Here is a 26,900-nt window from a genome sequence, read left to right as displayed (position 1 = left end):
GGATGAAGTCAATATTCATACCCTGGACAATATCATGCTGCAGCCATTTTCTGCTGTCATACGATGTAGTAGCCACTCACCTAGCTGCTGACTTGAGGAAAACTAAGTGAGGTAACCATCTATGGAGGCGAGACTGCCAAGATCAAAGTCCTCCATGCTCAATAGCCACCAAGTTGTCAGGATATCTCTCTATCATCATCAGCCATGGCCAACCTGTGTAGCTGCTAGTCGACTAAAGATGATTTATGCTACATGATCCAAAACCAATTGTGTTGAAAATCACAAAGCAGAAATATGTTCAGCTGACAGGAACATGTATTGCAATAATAACTATCAATGACAGAACACAACCCTTCAGATTTGTTGTTTTAACACAATGTAGTCATGTTAGTGTCAGATGGAACTTGTTGCATGCATCACAAGCAGCCGTAGTGTGTGGAAGAACACAACTTCAGATTGATGAAGTTCTACCAACAAGAAAACAAAGACTCCTCCGGGCATTTGGTTGTGTTTGAAGACGTTACTGCCATCACCAAAGAGAGGAGTTCCACTCACCATTTAAGACGCTCATTTAAACTATGAGGCTTTTGTCAACAGCAAAAAGTAGCTATAACTCACAAAAGAAATCTACATGCCAGTGACAATCATAAGCACTGAGGATGAAAAAAATGAAATGATTGTATGGCATTGTTGGCCGGGAGGCCCCATGCGGGGAAGTTCGGCTGCCGTATTGCAAGTCCTTTTTAGTTGACGCCACTTCGGCGACTTGCGAGTCAATGATGATGAAATGATGATGAAGAACACACTGAGGATGATTACCCACAATTATAGATCATTAACTGTCATAATCAGCCAGAACTCATCCCTAAAGGTAAGTGCGTAGGAACAACTGAGCCAGTCCAGGAAGGTCAGCTTAGTGCCAGCGACAAAGAATAGTGTTCTGTTACAACTACAGATAATGAAAGGGGGGAAGCTGCTATGGAACTGTCAAAAGGATTTGGCCTAACTGAGTAATGACCTCTACAAGTGATAGCCATTATGTGTCAGTTATTGGATGCTTACAAATCTGGAGAGGAGAAAATAAAGAGCAAGTGGCCAGTGACTAATCATTGTATCAAGACTGGGGATCATTCATCAACTAGCCAAGGTTCGTATAGACTGTCCTGGCTGAATGCTACTCGTTCGTTCCCTCCTGTGGTTATTTTGAAGAAAACAGTACACTGCATTTCTCAGTCGACTATCTATGACTGAACAAAACTACAAAGATGTCTACTCATTGCTGTACACTAATGAGACCTCACACTGCTTGAAAAGAGCAAAATACTTCTCAATAACCAACATGTAGAAAGGCTACTGGAAAATCATGATTGACGAGGCTCACCGGGAAAAAGACCACCATCTAACTCCTGATGGCCTCTGTGAGTTCAAAGTCATGCTGTTTGGACTGTGTGATGCTCCAGCCACCTTAGAACATGTGAGGGACAATGTGCTTCAAAACTTAAATGGACAATGTATATTTGCTATCTGGATGACATTCTCATTCTTTCAAAGACATTTGAAGAACATCTAAGCTACCTGACAACCATGATGAAATGTGTTCAGCCTTTGGGCCTCCACCTGAATGCAGAAAAATGTTTATCATTGCCTGAGAAATAAAGATCTTGGGGTACTTAGTTAACAGCAATGGAATCCACTCCAAACCAGAGAAAATAAGAGCAGTCACCAATCTCCTGTCTACTTGGCATATGCGTGTTGATGTGAGAAGTTCCCAGAATGTGCGCATATTACCCCTGACTCATAAAGGACTTCTGTATCAAAGTACATCCCTTGCAAGAACTACTGCAGGGAAATGCCAAATTTTCAGCAATGAAGTTCAAGAAAAATCTTTGTATGTCCTTACAGAGGCACTATCACCATCTCCAGTCCTAGTACTGTATTATGAGAATGACAAAACAAAACTTCACACTGAAGCAAGCTGTTATGGAATAGGTGCAGCTCTGGCACAAATTCAGAAAGGTGCTGAGAAAGTGATAGCTTATGTTTACAACTTGGAGAGTAATTCCTCTCCAACTGAGAAACAGAGCCTTGCAATTGTTTGGGCTATCAATATGTTCCGGCCGTATTTATTTGGCGAACTATTCATAGTGTGACAGACCACCATTCTCTATGCTGGCTAACTTGACTGAAGGATCCATTAGGTCAACTGGTGAGATGGGCACTGAGACTTCAGGAATATGACATGAAAGTGATATACAAAATGTTAAGAGGTAATTCCACACTGCGACATATCCCACATAACAACAACCGCCTACCACAAATACAGAAGTGGCTTCACAGATTGCTTTACTAAGATAATGGCTGACGTGCTCTCAATGTACATCGATGTCAAACAGATTGGGATACAATACTGCTAGTCACAACATTCAAATACAACACAAGAAGCCACTACAGGCTTCACACCATTCTTTCTGCTCCACGGTCATGAAGGTAAAATGACAAGGGATACACTCTTCCCATTCCAATCAGGCAATAGTCAGGATTACTATGTGAAACACCTTATCACCAGGACTTTAGAAGCAAGACAGCCTGCTTGCTTAAGGACGCAGGAGGGAGACCAAGAGCATTATCACACCAAGAAACAGACCAGGAGATGTAGTAAGGATTTTTACACCTATATAAAAAGTGAGACTATGCAGAAAGTTATTAAAGCACTACTTTGGGCTGCACTGTATCCTTTGTCATCAATTATGAAGGCTAGGATTATGACCCTTCATCAAGAAGAGAAAAGTGGAGACATCCTCTATATGCATCCCTACTACAGTCCTGAGGTGCAGATCGACAATGGGAGGTTCAAGGAAACTGAAGACCCAATCAACAATTATGAAGCTTTGACAGGAAGGGCTACTTCTGACACTAATAGTGAAGGTGACGTAACAGCACAACTAGAACAAGGGAATCCCACCAGTACTGCCATACAGAGGACCACTGAAGGTGACATAACAACACAACTTGAACATGGGAATCCACCAGTACTGCCATAAAGAGGACCACTGACAAGATCTAGACCCAGGGTGCTGCAGTCTGCTCCAATGAGAACTTCTGAAATGGGAGGTTGCTGTATCTCCAGGAGAGGGAGCAATGTCACAAGCTCTGGTGCACGCAGTATAGTATAGGGGTTAGCGTAGCTGGCTGGCATGATGTGTGCAAAACCACCAGAAATTATCTGTTATTAAGTATTTATCATTTCTGGGAAGTTCTTGAAATATCTTATGTTTGTAATGTTTGTATATTCTGGAAAATTCAATGTCAGAATAAATAGCAGAAATGACCAGGACTGAGCTCTGTTCTGGCTAGATCTTGGTGTACGAAAAATGTACTTTCAGCACTGCATGTTACCTCATCAGAATTGGATCTGAGTGTGCTTTTGACATTAACATAGTAGAGGAAGACCGAAATTTAATACAGTAGTCAGATTCAAATGGATACTGAATGAATTACGGTCACACAAGTCCAACATTAAGTTGTTCTAGCTGTTTAGAGAGCTTAAAACTAGCATTCACTGGATGAGCAAGATTTAGAGTACATCTTGTGTCACACTGAAATTAAATTGGCACCTTTTAGTTCAGGTTAACAAATGTATTCTAGTTCAACTGTAGCAAAGATGAACAGCTGATAAACATACCTGACATCATTTTATTTAGCCCAGAAGCTCTTGACCTGTTGGACACCTTTGGAGATGTTCCCTTACTAGCACCTTCTTCTGTAAGTGTTCTTGAAGTGCTATCTGAAACCAGTTTACCCTTGCTGTGCTCCCAAGAATCATCTGTTGATGCCTTCAGAGTCACGAGCTGAAAAATTTTTTTGATTCTTTTGATACATGAAATTTACAAATATAAAAAACAACTGTATGTTAGACTAACTAAATCAGAACCTTGCCTTTTACTGTTCTTACCAACTGAGCTATTACTGCAAGACAGATAGGATTAATCTGATAGAACTCTTGTCCAGCATTTACAGTGTATGGTTTGCAGTGGAGAGCACATGAGTTACCAGAATTAATTTCTCCCCTCTCTTTTATAATTTCAAATGGTAAGCAGCAAGACAGATTCTGAGTATACCTCCGAGGTCTGAAGTGCACAGTCATGTTCATTATGAAAGATATATGTTTGTAGAAGTTCTGACTAACTGCACTGTGATCTCTCGCAGCAACCTCCAATGGGTTTTATCAAGGTCTTCTGTGATGTTCTCATACTGAATCAGTGAAATCGTGCATCTATTCTTTGAATACCATCTACTTATGCAGTTAATCCAACTTAACAATGGTCCTAGACCACCAAACAATACTAAAAAACTGCCAAACAATGGGTTTGAATGAGTTAATCACACTTCCTTATGATTAATATGACAAATAACTAGACACAGAAGCTTTCATGCATACCTTGCTGGTGTAGTACTACAGAGTGAAAGAATTTGGGAAAGAAATGGCTGAACCACATCCACAACCTAGAGATGAGGAAGTCTTGCAACTACTCACTATTGCAATAATGAAAAGTTCGTGTTTTTATCAGTAGGAACTTGAATTTTGTTATATTCTGATGACTGTGAAAAGAAACATCTTTTGACAAACTTTCAATAAACTGGAGATTTAATCCTATTTATATGGTGAAAGAAAGCTACCCCCCTCTCTGTAAGCACTTGTACCAAGATACAGTGTAGATCAGCAGACAGGGAGTTGAGAGAACAAGAGGTTCTCCTCAATACTATGGATGGTTATTTTTGACTAATTCACAAATTGTCTACTGCTAAACACATTTTCAGCATCAAGGCACAAATACAGGATTTCATACTACACACTGATTATAGCTTTTGTTCCTTTCAACAAGACCATCACAAAACCTTTGACTGCTGCAGTCAACTCCACTACATGCTGACTTAAGCACCAAGTCATTATCACCTAATCCTGCTACCTGTGATGGGTGTCTTACATTCAGGTTGCTACCAGGCACTGAGCAACCCAAGTGGTTTCACTCTATACTGTATATTGCTGGAACACACCAGTGATGACAGTCAGTTAAACAGTTGTTAGATAGACCAATTGCACAAGACATCGTAATATTGTGGTACAAGGAATTTTATAGACATCCCAAATTAATTTGTAAATATGGCTACAGGCAGAAGATTTATAAGTTGTTTTGCTTTATTATTATTAAGTAGACAGATGCGAGTTGGCAATTCCTACCCCACCATCTTTTACACATTATAATAATAGCAATTTTCTACAGAATCAGAGGAGTTGTCAAGGTGAAATTTTTTCAGTTTTCGTTTTTTTTTAAATTTACTTTGCTGTCTGTTAACGTATTTTATATCACTGTGTAAGTGACCAAAAATTTTAGTTTCAACACTGTGCACCCCTTTTTGTGCTAAAGACAACCTTAATGTGGGGTAATGAATGCCATTTTTCCTTCTGGTTTTGTAATTGTGTACTTCATAGTTACTTTTGAAATGCAGTGGATTATTTACAACAAACTTCATGAGCGAATAGATATACTGCGAAGCAGTAGTCAGAATACGCAACTCCTTAAACAGATGCGTACACTATGACTTGTCACTCAAGATTCGACTAAGGCAATATAAATAAAACACTGACTGCAGGAATTATTCAAAACTACTTTCTGAATCTGAGGCTCCTTTGTAAATTGATACTGCAAATGGCAAAATCAGAGATGTAGTAACTGCTTTTTTCATAGAAAATTACATCCCACTTCCATTCAATGTCAGTTGTTCACTGTTCCTCCTAGATACATACCCATAATATCCACTTTTTTGCATCTATTCTGCAGCCTAAAATCAAAGAAATGAATAAATGTATAGTTAAAATGTATAGTTTTTTGATAACTCATCATACGCTAATATTTGGTGGAGGCAAATTACACAATCTGTATATTGCCCGAACATTCTTGTCATGGCTTACTTTAGTATGTTTTTGTAATGCAGAGTCTTACTGAAAAAGAGATTTACAGACAGCTTGTCATACCATTGTTTGTCAACATTCATCGTGATCCACTGTAGCAACTTCTTGAATCTAAAGTACTCAAGGGTCTACTAATGCAGTATATTATTTAAGTAAGAACCTTTTTTTAGCACTATTGGCCATCTAATGACCATTTACTTGTAAAAGTACAATTCATGCATAATTGGTGAGCAGTCTGTAGTAATGGCCAGTTTTTCATGTGCCACCCTGCATTAATTTTGTGTGAAGGCAGGACTATTGCACAAACATGTTTTCTTTCTGGTCTTCTATCCTACTAGCCCAACACCCCTTCCTCTCCACCCACCTATATTATGAAACAATTGTGTGCCATGAAATGATAAACCTTGTGATGAATCTCTCCATCTCAGTATGTACTTCCTGTCACTCGTCAATGGAAAAGTGGAGTTTGGCTGCCTAAGACACTACTACTACTACTACTACTACTACTACTAATAATAATAATAATAATAACAATAATAATAATAATATTTATTCAACATCAAATAATCAATGTAATCACTAAAATAATACAATTTCAACACATAATAAATTTCATTCTTCTAAATAAAGTTTGGATTCTGACTCAGTCAAGTGACAGAAAGTAATGAATGTTAGTCAAAGTTCTGCATTTGGAATGAGGGAACATTCCTGTAGATGGATACAGTGAAGCATTCACAAAGTCATTAATTGGGTCACACTACTGTCATTACTAGAGACCAGATCACATACATCATAAAAACTCTAAAATAAGCATGCAATTATGCATGAAAAATGCTTTTAAAAATTGCATGAAAATCATCAAAATATGCAAAATCAAATAATAAAAAAACATGGTAGTTACTGCGTGTATTTAATCTCGAAGTCGAACCAGTGTATATCAATTACAAGAAGAGCACGAGCCAAGCGAAAAATCAGTATATTTAGAACGCTGATATCATTTATTGAATACTTTCTGGTGGAGGTTGGGAAGGGGGCCTTTCTGTGATTATTTTCGAAAAATTTGCAAAAGGGAACACATACCATATTACAAGAATTGTTCCTTCTTTGCTGTTGTCAAGTAAAAGGTGTCTCACCATCCACAGTTGAGAGCAATGGGGACAAGTGGGGGACGATCACCACTTAAGAGATGTCGATGGCTAAAAGACAGTGCTCTACACAGAGTCTAGTTAAAATTACATCCTCCCGACGACGAATTCAGGAGGAAGAGGTCCAAGCACAGGGAAGAGCTTTCACGTCCCAAAATTTATTATTGGGAAGTGTAGACCAATGTGCATGCCATGAAAGAGCAACACGACGACATAAAAACACTCTGTAGATCGGCGAAGGGACCCATGCGAACAGCAGGTTGAGGAAGAGAGACTGCAGCCTTGGCCGCTATATCGGCCACCTCATTTCCCCGAATACCAACATGTCCTGGGATCCAGGAATGCCACAGAGACACCCCCCAAGTGCAGCAAGTGGAGGCAGTCCTCAATCCGGTGGACCAGGGGGTAGACAGAGTAGAGAGCTTGGAGACTGAGGAGACAGCTGAGCGAATCTGAGCATATAATACACTGTATTTGCTGATGGCGACGGATGTATTGGACAGCCTGGAGAACAGTGTAAAGCTCCGCAGTAAAAACTGAACACTGGTCGGGAAGCCGAAATCGATTAGGGGTGTAGCCAACAATATAGGCACTCCCAACACCAAATGATGTTTTTGAGCCATCAGTGTAAATAAATGTGGCATCCTTCATTTGTGTGCATAGAGCAGCGAATGCCCGACAATAAACGAGAGAAGGGGTACCATCCTTGGGAAGCTGACAAAGGTCACGGAGCAGGCAGGTCCGGGGACGGAGCCGAGGTGGTGCTGTACCCCCAGTTGTCAAGAAAGTTTTAGGAAAGTGGAAGGAAACAGAACGTAGCAGTTGATGGAAGTGGACTCCTGGTGGTACCAGAGAGGAAGGGTGGCCTGCATGTCCTAAATCCAAGGAGGCGTTGAAAAAAAGGTCATGGGCCGGATTAGCAGTCACGGAAGACAAATGGCTAGCATAATGACTCAGAAGGACAGCTCGCCAATTGGACAGTGGAGGGTAAGCGGTCTCAGCATAATGGTTGTCCACAGGGCTGGTGTAAAAAGCTCCAGACGCTAAATGCAATGCACGGTGGTGGACAGAGTCGAGATGCCAAAGAATAGACGGCCAAGCAGAGGAGTAAACTATGCTTCCATAGTCCAATGTCGAGCGCACTAAGGCGCGATATAGGCGGAGAAGGACCACTCAGTCTGCCCCCCACGAGGTACTATTCAGAACACGGAGGGCGTTGACGAATTGCAGGCAGCGAGTTGAAAGATAGGAAACGTGGGAGGACCAGCACAGTTTTCTGTCAAACATAAGTCCCAAAAATTTAGCGACGTCCACGAACGGAAGGTCGACAGGGCCTAGATGTAGGGAAGGCGGAAGAAACTCCGTACGACACCAAAAATTGACACAAACGGACTTACTGGGAGAAAAGCGGAAGCCGGTTTCGATGCTCCAAGAGAGGAGGAGATCGAGACGACCTTGAAGACACTGTTCAAGAAGGCTGGTCCATTGAGGGCTGTAATAGATCGCAAAATCATCCACAAAGAGGGAGCCCGAGACATTGGGAAGGAGACAATCCATAATTGGATTTATGGCAATGGCAAACAGTACTACACTTAGCATGTAGCCCTGGGGTACCCCGTTTTCTTGGGAGAAAGTACGGGAGAGAGTAGTGTTCACCCGCACTTTAAATGAGCACTCTGCCATAAATTCATGAATACAAAGAGGCAGCCGACCTCGAAAGCCCCAAGAGAACAGTGTGCGCAGGATGCCTGTCCTCCAACAGGTATCGTATGCTCTCTCCAGATCAAAAAATTTTACTACCGTTAGGCGTTTCCTGAGAAAATTGTTCATGACGTAAGTGGAGAGAGCAACAAGGTGGTCAACTGCAGAACGACGCTTTCGGAAACCGCACTGAGCAGGTGTTAAAAGGATTCGGGACTCCAGCCACCAGGTTAAACGGCAATTCACCATACGCTCCAAAACCTTACATATATGACTCTTAAAAGAAACGGGGCAATAGCTAGAGGGGAGACGTTTGTCCTTTCCAGGCTTCAGAACAAGAATGACAATAGCTTCCCGCCATCTTCAGGGAAAAGCACTGTAGATCCAAATTCGATTATAAAGGCGAAGGAGGTAACTCAGACTATGGCATGATAAATGCAGCAACATTTGGACGTGTACATCATCCGGTCCTGGGGCGGAAGAGAGAGAAGAAGAGAGTGCATGTTGGAGTTCCCACATGAATAAAACAGTACTACAGCTTTCGCTATTGAGAAAGGAGAAAGCAAGAGGTTGCAGTTTCGCTGCACGTTTCTTCGGGAGAAAGGCTGGCGGGTAATTTGAAGATCTTGAAATCTCAGCAAAGTGTTGACCCAATGAGTTAGAAATTGTGACGGGGTCCACTAAGGTATCACGTGCGACAGTGAGCCCAGAGATCGGGGAGAAACTAGGCACACCAGATAACCGTCGAATGTGACTCCAAACTTTTGAGGAGGGAGTGAAGGAAGGTGTTAAAAGAGCTAGTAAAGAAGTCCCAGCTTGCCTTCTTCCTATCGCGGATGATGTGACGGCATCGCACACGTAACTGCTTATAGCGGATACAGTTGGCCAAAGTAGGATGGTGGCAGAAAATGCGGAGAGCACGTCGCTGCTAACGTATCGCGTCACGGCACGCCTCGTTCCACCAAGGAACTGGGGTGCGCCGGGGCATATCGGAGGTACAAGGTATTGAACATCCTGCGGCTGTAAGAATAACTTCTGTAATGTGAGTGAGCAGATCATCGACGTTAGGAAAGTGACAGTCATCGAATGTCGCTAGAGACGAAAAAAGTGTCCAATTGGCATGGGCAAACTTCCAGAATCTCGGGCGCATAGATGGCAGTTGTGGCTGCAATCTAAGGAAACATGGAAAATGGTCTTTTGAGTGTGTATCAGCAAGAGTGAACCATTCAAAGTGCCGAGCTAGCTGAACAGAACCGACCAAAAGGTACAAATGAGAGAAATTCATTGTGGAGGCAGACAAAAATGTAGTTCCCCAGTTTTGAGGCAAAGAAGATCCATTTGGTGGAAGACGTCACTGACAAGGAAGCGGTGATCCCCAAAGCAGGTGGTGGGCACTGAAGTCCCCAACCTGCAAATAGGGGGGAGGGAGCTGACCAAGGAGATCATCTCTTGCCATTGGTGTGGATGATGGAATGTATATGGTACAAAGAGTGAAGGTGTATCCAGAAAGGGAAAGACGGACAGCAATAGCTTGGAATGAACTGTTTAAGGGGATTGCGTGATAATGGACAGTATCATGGAGAAGAATCATAAGTCCCCCATGTGCTAGAGTGCCATCAACAGAGTGGAGATCAAACCAGACTGACTGAAAATGAGGGAAAACAAAGTGGTCATGGGGACACAGCTTTGTTTACTGAAGACAGAAGATGATTGGTGAGTAAGATCATAAGAGGATCAACAATTCATCCCGACTGGCTCTAATGCTGCAAATATTCCAATGGGTAATTGACATAGGGTGGACAGCAAAGGGAAGAATTTCACCACAGTTGCTTTCAACTCAACGACTGCTGAGAGCTGGCAGCCGACGGCGTGGAACAGCATCCGGCCAAAGGCAGAAGATCCTGATCCATAGGTTGTTCAGGGGCAGCTCCTGCCACCAGCAATCAGCCAGTAGATCGGCCGCCAGCAGTGCACCTTGGCGACACGGGAGATGGCCGAGGGCGGTTATCGCCAGGTAGCACTGTAGATGAGACATGCTGTGGCGGAGGAGGAGAGAAACTTGGTTTCTTATCAGCCTTCTTGGAAACAGGACGTTGAGATGAGGGAGGAATTGATGGTTGTGTTGTTGAGGTACGTAAAAAATCTTCACAAGTAGGCTCCTTTATGGAAGTCAGGGTGTCTGATTCTGGCACTCATGGTTTAGCAGAAGCCGATGACGGGTGAGCCGTAGAGTAAGTAGGTGATAGTGGGGAGGTTGAATGGGCTATCTTTGCGCTGGCTGATCTGACGACCGTGGCACTAAAGGTGAGATCACAAGTCTGAGTGGCTGCCTCCTTAGTAGGCCGAGGAGATCCAAGGACAGTACTATATGTACCTGCCGGAGGCAGAGTGGTCTTTCGACTGGCGAATAACTTATGAGCAGCGAATGTAGACACCTTTTACTTCACTCTGATTTCCTGGATAAGCCGTTCATCTTTGAAAATGGGAAATGGGGCAATCTCTGGAGGAAGCAGTGTGGTCACCCATATAGTTAATGCAACGAGGGGATGGAGGTGGACAAGCACCCTCATGGGTATCCTTGCCACACAACGCATTTGGCCAGATTGGAACACGACTGGCTGGTATGATTGAACCACTGACACCGATAGCAACGCGAAGTGTTGGGGATGTAAGGGCGAACTGAAATTATCTCAGAGCCCACTTCAATGTTCGATGGTAGTTGAACTCTGTCAAATGTGAAGAAGATAGTATGAGTTGGAAGCAAGTCCTTGTCAACCCTATTCACGACTCTATGAACAGCCGTTACACCCTGGTCAGACAGGTAGTTTTCAAATTCCTCGTCGGACAATCCGTCGAGGGAATGTGTATAAACCACCCCGCATGATGAATTTAAAGTGCAGTGCGCTTCCACCCGGACAGGGAAATTGTGTAGCAGTGACGTTCGCAGCAATTTTCGTGCCTGGGGGGCACTGACTGTTTCTAACAACAAGGTGCCATTTTGTAATCAGGAATAAGACTTTACAGGGCCTGCAATTGCGTCGACACCCTTCTGGATAATGAAAGGGTTGACTGTGGAGAAGTCTTGACCTTCGTCCAACCGAGAAACAAGAAACTGTGGCACTGATGGAAGAACTGTCCATGGCTGAGACTCATTTAACTTTCGCTTGTGAGCAGACATTGTAGATGTAGAGGAAAACATTGCGGAAGTATTCCCCATGATTACCGGCATCTCAGATGGCACGCTCCTTCCTTGTGGGGGCCCTCTCTGAGGGCACTCCCGCCTTAGGTGATTGTTCACATCTCAGGTCACACCTCCCGAGAAATGGATGGAGGGACCAATCGGCACATTCGGAAGGTACCAGCTCGGGTAATCACCCCTCCCTGGGCCTAGCCGTTACCAGGGGGTACATACGTGTCCTCCCTCTCTACCCGGGGCAGGGAATTACACGTTACTCCATCACCGGCTACGCGTGGGTCGGCCTTCAGACACGCACAGGGAGACGGTGGTGGGGGAGGGGGGGGGGGGGGGGGGAAGGAAGGGAGGAGCAAAGAAAAGGAAAGGAAAGAAGAGACGTCTCAAGCGCTGCATCAGAGAAGAGGGTAAAGAGAAGAGGCAAGGAAAAGAGGAGGACAAAGGAAGGACAGATACTTTCCAGCATAAAAAGCGAAGAAGAAAGACTGTCTTACAGTTACAAGCAACCATCTCTGGATGTAGGCACGAAACATTCTCCCAGGGAGGGGGGGGGGGGGGGGGGGGAAGGGGAAGGGAAGACGTGCTGGAGGGGGGTGGAGGAGGGGGGGAGGAGGGGGGAGGGGGAAGGATGTGGAAAAGGAACGTATGCAGCCTGGAAAGGAAAAAAAGCCGCACTAGCTCGGGGTCCCATGCTCGCCATGCATGTATCCACATGAGAGTTGTGGACCCCCTGGGGGGTCAAACAATTGATATGTACAGGACCAACTTTGGGGTATTTCGCACACACAGGGGCATGCTTAAAAACTCTAATATTTTATTTAAAAAACAAAACACAATCATGAATTTTTTTGAACAGCATTAACTTTTAACTAACACTATTGGACCAAAGCATCATTTACAGCTTATATTACATTTTTCTGCTATTGTAAACATAAACAACCAACTATTGATCCAAACATTTGTGCTCTCCGCCCTACCACTGCAGCACAACCTGCTGAGATGGATGAAGTCACGAGGGAGGAGGTAGGCACTGCATTTATTCCATACACAGGCGCACTCTCGGGGAAAATCGCCCGCATTCTGAAGAAACACCAGGTCGGAACTGTGTTTTGTCCTCCAAATAAAACTCGTTCACTGGTGGGGAGCGCCAAAGATGACCTCGGTTTGAGGAAGGCCGGCGTGTACCAGATTCCGTGTCAATGTGGCAAGTCGTATATTGGTCAGACAATGCGTACCGTCGAGGATCGATGCCGTGAACACCAGAGGCACACTCGACTGATGTATCCGAGCAAGTCGGCGGTCGCTGAACATTGTTTGTCGGAAAATCACGCCATGGAGTATGACCGCAGAGGATTCTGGTACAGACGTCGAGATACTGGGACAGCGTTGTTAGAGAGGCCATCGAAATTCGCACCAATGACGACCTCATAAACCGTGACTGTGGCTATAATCTTAGCAAGGCTTGGGAACCAGCGATTGGGTTAATCAAGAGTAAATCTAGCAAACGTATAGTTGTGACGACCACGGCGGACAGGGCCATCACACCGACGTCATCTCAGACGCCGTCGCAATCTGTTCCACCGCGCGACCGTGGCGCGGGGCGCGGACGGCGGAGGGAGCGCGCCGCGGGCAGAGGGTATTTAAATCGGCCGCCGCCGCGACCAAACCCAGTTCCCTCTGAGCAGCCATAGCATACGGATCTCCGTACCGCCACGTTCACAGGAGCTCAGTCCGTCAGTTCACCTGATGATGGCGACATGTATGATCGCCAAAATATTGTGCCCGTTGGACACTACAGGCAGGCAGCACACCCGTGGATATTTTGATAATTCAATAGTAAGATTGTCTTCAACCACTCAAAACATATTTTTTTTTATTTTTTTTTATTTGCAGAAAAGGACGATACTACATCATCTGAGGTAACTGGGCAGTATTTGAATTTGGGTGCTATGTTGGCACTTATTGTTTCTGGCAAAAGATCACCCGTCCCATTAATAGAATACCAATTTGGTACAAGGGTTCAAAAGCCAGGGTTATTGTTTAATATGTTTTCAAACTTTTCTTCAAGTTTTCTTGGGAATACCTCCAGTAATGAGGAGCTCACTAGAATAATTTTATTCATTAACTGAATAGATTCATTCAAAGCCAAACCTTGAGTTTCAAGCTTTTTAATACCTGCACGTATAAGGGAAAAATGAGTGCTAATCACAGTAATGTCTTTTTTAATACTGAAATCATTAAAAGCTTCCTTGCATGGCAAACTGCCAAAGCCCCTGCACCATCCAAGTCATTTACTACCGCTCTAATGGCCTCTAAATGTTCATTGTAAAACAACACAACTTCGATCCATGTACCCCAATGAGTTACCACTAGTTCGTGATGTAAAGGCAGGTTTGGTAGTATTTCTTTGTAGGTCTTGATGCAAGCAGGAGCCTTTAGAAACTTACTTTGTGGATGAAATCAATTTATTTACATTCATGAATGTGGACTGTACTTCAGCAAGGCAACGTACTCCATGAGCAAAGCATGTGACATGAATCAAATTGGGATAAAATACTCTGAGGGCTTTTCCTGCTTGGATTGTACAGGGAGCAGCATCTGAAATACACACAAACACCCTTTGATCTGCAGAAGATTCTGGAAATATTTTTCTAATACACTCATTCACAAATCTGGTGATCGTAAGATGATTTATTTTTTCAAGTTCTTTGCAGGTCGCTAAATAGGAAGAAGAAGGCTCTTCTTTTAAAGCACCAACAATTAAATTTGCAATGTAATGGCCACAAGTGTGTATAGTTTCATCAAGTGAAATCCAGATAATGCTGTCCTTGAGTTCATTGCGTATTTCTTCCAGAACATTTATGTAAATTGTCAGTATGTAATTTTAATGCAATGTCCATTCATCTGATGTATTTTGATTTAAGCAATATTTGTGCAGAAAGCCTTGAGGATTGTATGTTTGTGAAGAGGAATACTGCTTGCAGTACATAGATCCATGTTAAACTGCCTTTTTTGGTTACCTCAGGACAATTCCCTGCAACTGCAACTTGCTGTCTTCAGAAGGTGTTGTCGTGGTCCTTTTTTTTTGCATTCCTGCGATTTGAGGACTTATTTGACATGCTGGTCTATTTGAAACTTGTTTTTGCATGAAACACTTTTCTCGCAAACTCGACAATATAAAACAATTCCGTCATATGTAGAGGTGTTCCAGGATGGTCAGCTATCCATGAAATGACATTTCTTTTTTTTGGGGCGGCATGCCGCACAACACGTTGCACACTACACGTCATAAACACATTCAACTGTGTACAAGTAAACAGAAAACTAAACTGGGACAATGGACGTGTGACTAAAGGCTTGCAGAGCTTAATTTAATAGTTGCTGACGCGTACAGTATGACAGCGGAGAGGACTAACTGGGGGCGTGGGTGCAGGAGCATTGACTCTGTCTGCCTGTTCCTGTTCCTCTTCTGCAATTATTTCACTAGGCCGTGGTATCTGTTAGCAATTGCACAGAGTTCTAGGTTGTGGTCAATCTGTGAGACATCAAAACTATATTGAGCTAGAAACAGCTAGTCTAAATTTTTAAATACTGTAAACAGAGCAAAAATATGCATCGTCACTAGTTTTTAGTTAAAATAGGCAATAACCGGTGAAAAGGAGCCAAATATGCAAATGCATATAATCCGGTCTCTGGCAATTACCTTCTCTAAATGCTATTTGTATTTTGGTACATGAAAGTTACCCACCTGCTCATCAATAGCAATGAACTGCCATGACCAGTTAACATTGTATAAAAATGGTCGATGGTCAAAACGGTTGTCATCTGGACTGTAACTTTCTGCATGGCATGCTGGTGTGAGTACAGTCATCTTGTGTCTATTGATTGCATAACATCGGAAAAAGTGCTTAACTTTATTTGCCACCTGAAAGGAAGGAAGAAAAAATGGAGAATGACAAACTGACACTAGAGGACACTCATTTGCTTACTTATTACAGCAGTGATAAAACTTATGTCAAACTTACATTCAGCATTCTTTCTTATAAAACACACTGTCCGGCAAAAAAAGTGAAGCACCCACAAGACATGGATGAATGTCAATGTATCATCATACATATACACACATCAGTTCGTAAGTAAATGACACAATTAACAATTATCCTTGACAGGTAGAATGACTAGAAGAGTGCGTTAATGATGAGGGCAGGTAAATCTGTCATCAAGGTTCTGGCTGAGACCAAGACAAGGGAGGATCACGGTACTGTGAACCAAGCACATCATAACACCTTCACATCTGTATCTGCCATCCAAGAACAAGTAACAGACTACCTGCAACATTTTGTATCCTCCCACACCCTTGGCCGGAGACTAGCTGCATCCAGACAAGGAAATTATCATCCTGTATGCAGGCTGCCATTAACACCATAACACTAACTGTTGCTTGGTTCTGTGGCCAGGTAGCATGGACTGGTGATGAATGGCACTGCATTGTGTTCAGCAATGAATTATGAGCCTGTATCACCACAGATGACCATTGTCGAGTGTGGTGGAGATGTGGAGAAGTCCCATTCTTCCAGTGTCTTGGTGATGCACAGCAGTGTTACCCCTGCTATCACAGGGTGGGAAGCCATTGGGTATGATGTCAAATCATGACTGGTAGTGAACGGCTGATAATGATTCAACAAAAGATTGAGTAAATGTTGCCGTCTCTTGAAAGTAATTAAGGACTACAGCAACATTGGATGCTGTCTTTGTGGCCTTTTGGAAAGTTATGCCATTGTACAAAATAGTGAGGGTAATAACAGTAGTAATAATAATAATAATAATAATAATAAAAATAAAAATAAACCACGTGGGGGCCCGGGAAAAGAACAGGCCTCCAGTATGTTCTGCCAGTCGTAAAAGGCGACAAAAAGAACAAACCACTAATACGGCTAACGGCTAAACCCCCCCCCCCCCCCCTTTAGTGTGATTAGTTGGTTCAGGACAGAACTAATGAAGCCTTGGACAAGCGCTGTCATGGTCAGGGACGACGCTTGAACCCTATGCCCGTCCACAATGGTAACGACACTGCTAGGCATATGGAAAATGATTTAAATCCAAATAGAGGTGTTTTGCAGGATATGCTTCCTGCAACCACCCTAGAAGGAAAACAAAGACAGAGGATGAGATGGTCAGATGAAGTTAACCGACATCTCATGTTCTGTTACTATCAAGCAACAAACTTAGGAACCAACACAACCGGATACAGATCACAAGTATACACAACATTTATTACCAGATACCCAGAATTAAAATTTTTAACAGAAAAACGACTGGCTGATCAGATCCATATAATAATAAAAAAAAACAGGATACCCCAGTCAGAATTAGAAAACATCAAACAACAAGTACAACAAATACTGGAACAAAATAACGTGCAATCAGAAGAAGAAAATTCAGTAATGGACTCAAACATCCCAGAGCAAACAAACAAAGAACAACACGCATCAATTAAACAATCAGAGGAAAACAAAATCTTAAGACAGCCACCAGAACAAGCACAAATAGAACACGAAGTGACACACATGTTAGATATAGAAGAAAAATTTCAGCTGAAATATATAGAATACAAAGACACAAATACAGATATTAGACCATTCTTGCATAGACCACCAAATAACCCACAAGTCGAAACAACAATAACAACTATCAACACAATCACACACAACAAAATAAATGAAAATACAACTATGGAACAGTTACAACTACTGGTTTATTTAGGAGCACTCACTACACTAAATATACACACTAGGCAGAGATCAGAACCAACCAACACACAGAAGAAACCCACAAAACCAGCATGGCAACACAGGCTACAGATCAGAATAGAAAAACTGAGAAAAGACATCGGACAGCTAACACAATTTATAAGAAATGAAATATCAGACAAAAAACGAAAAAGGTTAGGTAAAATCTCACAACAAGAAGCAATAGAGCAATTAGATGAAAAGAAGCAGAAATTACTAGCATTGGCCACACGACTTAGAAGATACAAAAAAAGTGAAAATAGAAGGAAACAAAACTAAACATTCAACACAAACCAAAAGAGATTTTACCAAACAATAGATAACACACACATTTAAATAGACAATCCACCAAACATAACAGACATGGAACACTTCTGGAGCAACATATGGTCAAACCCGGTACAACATAACAGGCATGCACGGTGGATACAAGCAGAAACAGACACATACAAGATGATACCACAAATGCCTGAAGTGATAATTTTGCAACATGAAGTCACCCGAGCAATTAATTCTACGCACAATTGGAAAGCCCCTGGAAAAGATAAAATAGCAAATTTCTGGCTAAAGAAGTTCACCTCAACACATTCACATATAACTAAATTATTTAACAGTTACATTGCAGACCCATACACATTCCCTGATACACTTACACATGGAATAACCTATCTGAAACCTAAAGATCAAGCAGACACAGCAAACCCAGCTAAATATCGCCCCATAACATGCCTACCAACAATCTACAAAATATTAACTTCAGTCATTACACAGAAATTAATAACACCAACAACACAGAACAAAATTATAAATGAAGAACAAAAAGGCTGCTGCAAAGGAGCATGAGGATGTAAAGAGAAACTGATAATAGATACAGAGGTGACATATCAAGCTAAAACTAAACAAAGGTCGCTACACTATGCATACATTGATTACCAAAAAGCTTTTGATAGTGTACCCCACTCATGGTTACTACAGATATTGGAAATATACAAAGTAGATCCTAAATTGATACAGTTCCTAAATATAGTAATGAAAAATTGGAAAACCACACTTAATATCCAAACAAATTCAGATAATATCACATCACAGCCAATACAGATTAAGCGTGGAATATACCAAGGAGACTCATTAAGTCCTTTCTGGTTCTGCCTTGCTCTGAACCCACTATCCAACATGCTAAATAATACAAATTACGGATATAATATTACTGGAACATACCCACACAAAATCACACATTTGCTATACATGGATGATCTAAAACTACTGGCAGCAACCAATCAACAACTCAACCAATTACTAAAGATAACAGAAGTATTCAGCAATTATATAAATATGGCTTTTGGAACAGACAAATGTAAGAAAAATAGCATAGTCAAGGGAAAACACACTAAACAAGAAGATTACATATTGAATAATCACAGTGACTCCATAGAAGCGATGGAAAAAACAGATGCCTATAAATATCTAGGATACAGACAAAAAATAGGAATAGATAATACAAATATTAAAGAAGAACTAAAAGAAAAATATAGACAAAGACTAACAAAAATACTGAAAACAGAACTGACAGCAAGAAACAAGACAAAAGCTATAAATACTTACGCTATACCAATATTCACCTACTCATTTGGAGTAGTGAAATGGGAGTAACACAGACCTAGAAGCACTCAATACACTTACATGTTCACAATGCCACAAATATAGAATAGATCACATACATTCAGCAACAGAAAGATTCACATTAAGCAGAAACGAAGGAGGAAGGGGATTTATCGACATAAAAAAACCTACATTATGGACAGGGAGACAATTTAAGAAAATTCTTTCTAGAACGAGCAGAAACTAGCAAAATACACAAAGCAATCACTCATATAAATACATCAGCTACACTATTGCAATTACATAACCACTTCTACAACCCTTTAGATCACATAACATCAACAGATACAAAGAAAGTAAATTGGAAAAAGAAAACACTACATGGGAAGCACCCGTATCATCTAACACAGCCACACATCGATCAAGACGCATCCAACACATGGCTCAGAAAAGGCAATATATACAGTGAGAAGGAAGGATTCACGATTGCAATACAGGATCAAACAATGAACACCAGATATTACAGCAAGCATATTATTAAAGATCCCAATACCACAACAGATAAATGCAGACTTTGCAAACAACAAATAGAAACAGTACATCACATCACAAGCGGATCTACAATACTAGCAAATACAGAATACCCCAGAAGACATGACACTGTAGCAAAAATAATACAACAACAACTTGCCATTCAAGAAACTAATAAAACAACACGTTCCCACAAACAAGTACGCAGCACAAAATGTACTGGAGAATGATGAATACAAATTATACTGGAACAGAACCATTAGAACAGATAAAACAACACCACATAACAAACCTGACATCATACTCACCAATAAAAAGAAGAAATTAACACAACTAATCGAAATATCTATACCCAATACAACAAATATACAGAAGAAAACAGGAGAAAAAATTGAAAAATACATCCAACTGGCTGAGGAAGTCAAGGACATGTGGCGTCAGGATAAAGTTGACATTATGCCAATTATACTATCAACTACAGGAGTCATACCACACAATATCCACCAATACATCAACGCAATACAGCTACATCAAAATGTATATATACAGCTACAGAAATCTGTAATTATTGATACATCTGTAATTATTGATACATGTTCAATTACCCGAAAGTTCCTAAACGCAATGTAACATATACCGTACAGTTAAAAGGAAGTCACGCTTGATCAAGGTCCGCGTCACTTTCCATTTTTAACCAGACATAACGTCTGAGAAAGGAAAGAAATAATAATAATAATAATAATAATAATAACACAATTATGATTATTATTATTGGGAAACTGATTATCTTTGACGGTTTGTGAAACTTGAATCATGACCAGTAATCTACAATATGCAAACTTCTACTTCGATTTTCAATTTCTTCACCAATGTCTACCAATTTTAGAATTTTGCAACAGAGTATGGAAGTCTATTCTGAATCTTAAACAGTAGCACATAATCTATATGGATATTATTTTTACTTCTAATAACATAGTTGTTAATTGCTCAATTCATTTTAAATCCACTTTTGTTATTGACCACGAATACTGTTAGGATCTTAAAGGATACTTTTCTGTATGAATGTAATATGTTTCAATGACGTACCAGTATTTATTTGGCAGAGTCATGCAAAAAGATTACTTAATAACACTGATACTTTTAAGTTCTTGAAGTTTCTGGGTGCAAAAATGCACATTATTTTGGTGTTATCTCAAGAAGGTCTTACGGAAGCCTGCTGAAAGACTTGTGTATGGTAACTAATGCTGCTTGGTATATTTCATAATGAAATTTGTCATAAGAAATATACATTTCTTTTTCAAATCAACAGTTAAATTCACAAAATAAATACACAGAATAAGAACAATCGTCATAAAGATAAAATCACACATTTTGGTCAAGAAATGTAGCTATTATTCAAGAATACAATTTTTCATTAGCTTACCAATTACTATAAAAAAGTTTAACTATTAATAAATTATAGTTTAAGAGAAGCCTACAGGATTTCTTGGTGGCCAACTCCTCTCACTCTGCTCAATAATTCTTTGCCATAACCAAATGATAAACTTTTTATTAACTGTATCTCATAACACAAATTCTGCAACTCACTTTCGAAAATCTCCTCACTGTGGATCTACAAAAAAATGGTGCATTTAAACTTTAAGATATCTCTTGTTATGCCTTAGCAAGTTCTTACAAAAATTTGCCAATACAACCACTTCTGATGGCATTTTCTGAAGAAATCCGGCATTCTGCGGCAAAAAGTTTTACGACTTGTGACAAAGCAAGCTGGGATATTTTTACTTCCCTTCTTGTTTTGCCATCTGCCTCCTTAAAATTCATTTTTTCATTTTTGACTAATTACCATTAACATACATGAGTATAATCTGCATGTTCATAAAAGAGAAAGGTTGGCCCTCAGTTTTAAAGAATATAACACCAGATCTAATTTTGTGCTTAGTTTTATATGCAATTGATTTTCTAATTTATTTTCACTATTCCTAGTTAGTATCTTTTGTTATAGGGTGAAACCAGTAATTGTTTCATAACTTAAATTCTACTGTTGACATATAAAGTCTGTACTAATTATAAACATTTGGATGAACAGCTAATAGTATTCTTAAAGCATCTATCTGGCTCTATTAGAAAACATGTTAGCGAAGCCAGACCTTAGTTAATTCCAAAGTAATTAATAGTTCTGTCAAAAGTATTGTTTGCGAAATGTCTGTTAATTTCATCATTTAAACAAATACTTCGGCCCAACTCTTGTAGTAGAAGAAACTGTTAAAAAGGAGGAGGTTACCTATGTATTCAGTTAATTGAAGGAAGTGGGTTTTCATTGTAATTTCTGTAAATTAAACATCAAACAATGTGTAGTTTCAGCACCTATTATTGTGAGGATATACTAGGGCACAATTTTTTGGTCCTGAGACAGTCAGTCCATGGCCCTGAGACAGTCAGTCCATGGCCGAGTTTCGGACAAGAAACCTGTGTTGGGTAGAATAACAATAATGCACTAACTTAACTGTGAAATAAGTGTTACACCAATAGGCCATGTGTTAAAGCAATGACAGTGTCTGTTAAATTTATAAGAAAGACTTCGAACTGTTTGGTTAGGTTGTTATTCAGCAGGAAACTACTGTAACAGTGGATGTTTGCCTGCAACCTACTAATGAGGCTTATTGAAAGTTAAACAACACTGGCCATATAACTGTGTATTATTGGGGGGAGGGGTGGGGGTGGGGGGTGGGGGGTGTTGTGAACAGTGAAAGTAAAGAACTGTGAAACGCAACTGTGCACCTGTCGACTACATCATTTACAGTAGACAGTTCTGCACTTTCACCCCCTATTTTTTCATCCAGTATCACAACGAGGTACGTCGACACAAAGGACAATCAACAAAGAAATAAAGCAGGTGAAAATCACATTTGGTACTCTACTGTATCTTCCTTCGCCTTCGGCGTTGTCGTTGTTACCGTGAGACACCGTTATACCAAGAGGAAAGGCGCGTCGATCTTAGAGCATGAGATAAGCCATTGACAACACACAACGGTCATGGTAGCACCTGATTCCAGAATAGCTGCAGTAGTTAAGATCTACGAACTATCCCTTGTTGACCAGGTCCCCAAAACTTAACTCGTAACGAGATCCCTTCAAAGCAAATTGTCATAACGATCGTCTATAAAGGCTTCGTACAACGAGAAGAAATGTTATGGTTGATGGAATAATAACAGATACGACCAAACTGTCTTGTCTCTTCTGCTTTATTTAATATAACTTCGTTCACAGTTTCATTTCGCATTCACCACTCATTCACCGAAACCCTTTGATGAACAGTTTTGGTTGCTTAACACCAACAGTCAATGATAATGATACAGCTTTTCTCCTTTTTATAAATTGAAGCCCGCTCTCCGTGATATAATAAGAAAAAAAAAACGGTCTCAATACCGCGGCCCTCGTGAGATGCGAATAGACTTATCCCGGAATTGACCGCCCTGTAGGTGTACTCAATTTAATGACCACACTTCGCTGTCCGCTATTTCGCGTAACTGAATGTCCATTTGTTAGTCTGACTATACACTGTAGCTATTTAAAATTCGCCCCTATATTTTTCACAACGCACGATTAGCACTTCGTTACTTATTTGTTTTCTTTCTAAGAGTAAACGAAAAAAAAGACGCCGTATAATCGGCTTAGTCGACATGAAGCAAAACACCTTAATATGCCCAATTTCACCTCTTCTTATAGGATCGGCTACCTTACTCATTAATTTACTAAATATTATTTCCAATAACACTAAACAGGTATCGCCGTTATATTTTAATTGTATTCAAAAGCATGTTACTACTATTGTGACCAACCAAATCGTCACAAATCGCGCGGCGTGCGTTTTTAATGATAACTTTGCACTATTCAATTTCCGTTACAGCTATCTTGACTCGTAATGTTACACGGCCCCCCAGACTGCGATGTCTTGAAGAGGGTTCCAGACAGAACAGGCCTTTTTTTTTTTTTTTTTTTTTTTTTTTTTTTTTTTTTTTTTTTTTTTTTTTTTTTTTTTTTGTACAGTGACAGGAGAGGGTATTTGTTTCGGCGAATAAACTCACTCTCATATTCACTCAACAAGTCAGTACATACATTCTACAATATTTAAGTTGAGTTAATGAGCCTAGACAAAATGCCCTTAACTAAATTCCACATTTGTTTATAGGTTGTCTTAGAAACACTTTGCACTAATCACTTCATATTCACACCACATTTTTTTTCTTGGATGAAGCCCTCAGTCTTCAACCGACTGTGCAAGGCAGGGATCACAGCCGGGTTCGACGATTGGCGTCCTAGGCCAAAACCCTTATTAGGCCACTTGTTTAACCAGAGAGGATTTGGTCCTTTTCCGTTCCTCTTAATTCCACTTTTAACTCATCCACCCTCGCTGTTCGGTGAGAGGATAAATCGTATTTCAGCGTCGACATTGTTGCTGATACCAAGAAGGTATCTCATGGAAATCATCGGTACATTCTTTAATTTTCTTTGTAAGTTAGTATAAGTACGTATTTATCCACTGGTGCTTTTATTTAGTCCACTGAGTGTAGTCTTGGTATCATTCAGTGTTTCTTGAATCTATATTTTGCTCATTATTGATAATATTTCTTCAGGTCTATGTGAGGGAACAAGCCTTTAATTACATCAGTATCACAATCTGCCAGGAGGTAGCTTCCTTCATGAGATATTTTCATTATTTGTATGGCCTGTATATAAATATTGCCATTTCTTATTCAGTCTTTTCCTGGTTGATGCTTTTGGGTGATTTCTCAATAAAATTTCTTCCCCTACATCATATGTGACTACTTTCTTCACATTTTTATCAAAACGGGTTTTTCTCAATTGTGCTTGATGCTTCAGGTTTTCGTAGACCACCTTCACCATATCTTCTTTCTTGGTAATCTCTTGTTCTATCGCAGGTAATTTCTTCATCCATTCTGGCACAATACTTTCACCAAATACTATTTGGTTAGGTGAATAACCAGTCGATAAGTGTGGTAAGTCATTATACACTTTCTCAAATTCATAAATCCAATCGATCCATTTATAATGATGTTTGGGTATGTACGTCCGTAAAAATCGGTTCAACTCTTGGAAGATTCTCTCAACCGGATTTCCACAAGGGTAAAATCTTGAGATGTAAATGTGCTGGATTCCTTGTTCTTTCATAGTGTCTCTCCATACTTTGCTTGTATAATAAGCAGCGTTGTCTGTCAAGACCATAATAGGTTTGCCAAGCTCAGTTATATAGTTGTTGATAAATTTGCGTAACATGGGTCAAACGTGGAGATTTTTCAAAGGATATAATTTCACATATTTTGAAAAGAGATCATAGAAAGCCAATACATATTTGAACCGTCCACGTGTCATGGGACATGGCCCACAGACATCACATGACACCAACATTAAAGGTTGTTGTGGGATGATAGGATGTAATTCTATCTTCCGACAATAGTTTATGTGTTTCGCCTTCTGACATATTTTGCACTTCTTAAGAATATTTGTAGCTATACGTCCCAAATTTGGATGATAGCAGTATTGTGCTATTTTGGCTGTACATTTAGCGGCACCAAAATGACCCCAATTCAAGTGAGTGTACCATACTAGTGATTCTAAATATTTATTTGGAACACAAACTTTCCAAACATCATCTTCATCCTTCCTCTGATACAATATTCCGGATTTTAATTGGTACTGTTCTTAAGAGTGACTTAGCGTTTTGCTTTCAACAGCATGCCTAATGGCTTTCCACAACTTATCATCTTCTTGCAGTTGTGGAAGACTTCGATATAGCTGTGAAATCTGCCTCTCACAATATTGCCTTGATAAATTCATGACTTTAAAGTCAATAGTCCGTTCTTCACACTCGTCGTCATTCTTTCTTTTCGGTAGTCTTGAAAGAGCATCGGCTATGATGTTGTCTTTCCCTCTGATGTATTTGAGTGTAATATCATATTCTTGCAGTAGCAAGGCCCACCGGGTTAAACGTGAATGGAACATCCTTCCTGTTAAAATAAATGATAAAGCTTTGTGGTCACAGAATACAATGATCTTCTTTCCATATACAAAATAGCGAAACTTTCTAAGGGACCAGACCACGGCCAGTACTTCCAATTCAGTAGTACAATAGGCACGTTCACAGCTAGAGAGTGTTCTGCTGGCAAACCCAATTATTTTGATGGTACTGATATCTTCTGGATTGTCCATCTGGAAAAGAGTGGCACCCAATCCTGTTTCAGAAGCATCCGCAGCAATATAAAAATCTTGATCAAGTCTCGGATGATGTAACAGTGGAGCATTAGTCAAAGCATTGCGGATGTTATCAAAAGCTTGCGTGCATTCGGAGTTCCACTCCCACATGACATTTTTTCTTAACAGCCGTAACAAACAGTCTTGGCTTCCTAACTGATTGGGTAAAAATCGTCGAAAAAATGAAACTATGCCGATAAATGACTTTAATTCCGTCCTATTTTTTGGATAATCACATCTGTTAATCGCATCCATCTTTTTAGGATTTGGTTTTATCCCTTCAGGAGTGATTATATGTCCAAGAAATTTCAATTGGTTATGAGCAAACTTGGATTTGCTCAAATTTACAGTAACTCCGTATTCCAAAAATTTCGCAAAAACTCTTCTTAATAAGTCCAAATGTTCCTCCCAAGTTTCAGAAGCAATTAGCAAATCATCCACATATAACGTAACTTCATTCAAAAGGTCTCTGCCCAGTACGGTATCTAATGCCGATATGAAAACACCACCGCTTATTTTCAACCCAAATGGCATGACGGTAAACTGGTAACTTCGGCCCAGAAAAATGAATGCAGTATATTTTCTAGATTCTTTCGATATTCTAGTTTGCCAATATGAACTACGCATATCCAAAGAAGTTAAGAAGCGGGCACCATAAAACTTTTGTACTAACTCTTCTAGGTTCTCCGGTCGCGTTTGTA

At 40.5% G+C, this 26,900-nt stretch overlaps 1 protein-coding gene across 1 annotated transcript in view; it reads right to left on the bottom strand.

Moving 5' to 3' along the window:
- The window catches only part of LOC126174924 (glutamine-dependent NAD(+) synthetase), a 239,696-nt gene that overhangs the window by 6,830 nt on the left and 205,966 nt on the right, over positions 1-26,900 (bottom strand). Inside the window, exons 14-15 of the mRNA XM_049921364.1 lie at positions 15,759-15,935; positions 3,683-3,848 (exon numbers count right to left, since the gene is read on the bottom strand). Coding sequence (XP_049777321.1) covers positions 3,683-3,848; positions 15,759-15,935 — 343 coding nt within the window. The remainder of the gene's footprint in view (positions 1-3,682; positions 3,849-15,758; positions 15,936-26,900) is intronic.

Source organism: Schistocerca cancellata, chromosome 3 (assembly GCF_023864275.1).
Source record: "Schistocerca cancellata isolate TAMUIC-IGC-003103 chromosome 3, iqSchCanc2.1, whole genome shotgun sequence".
Classification (NCBI taxonomy): domain Eukaryota; kingdom Metazoa; phylum Arthropoda; class Insecta; order Orthoptera; family Acrididae; genus Schistocerca; species Schistocerca cancellata.
This window is presented reverse-complemented; position numbering and strand designations above follow the sequence as displayed.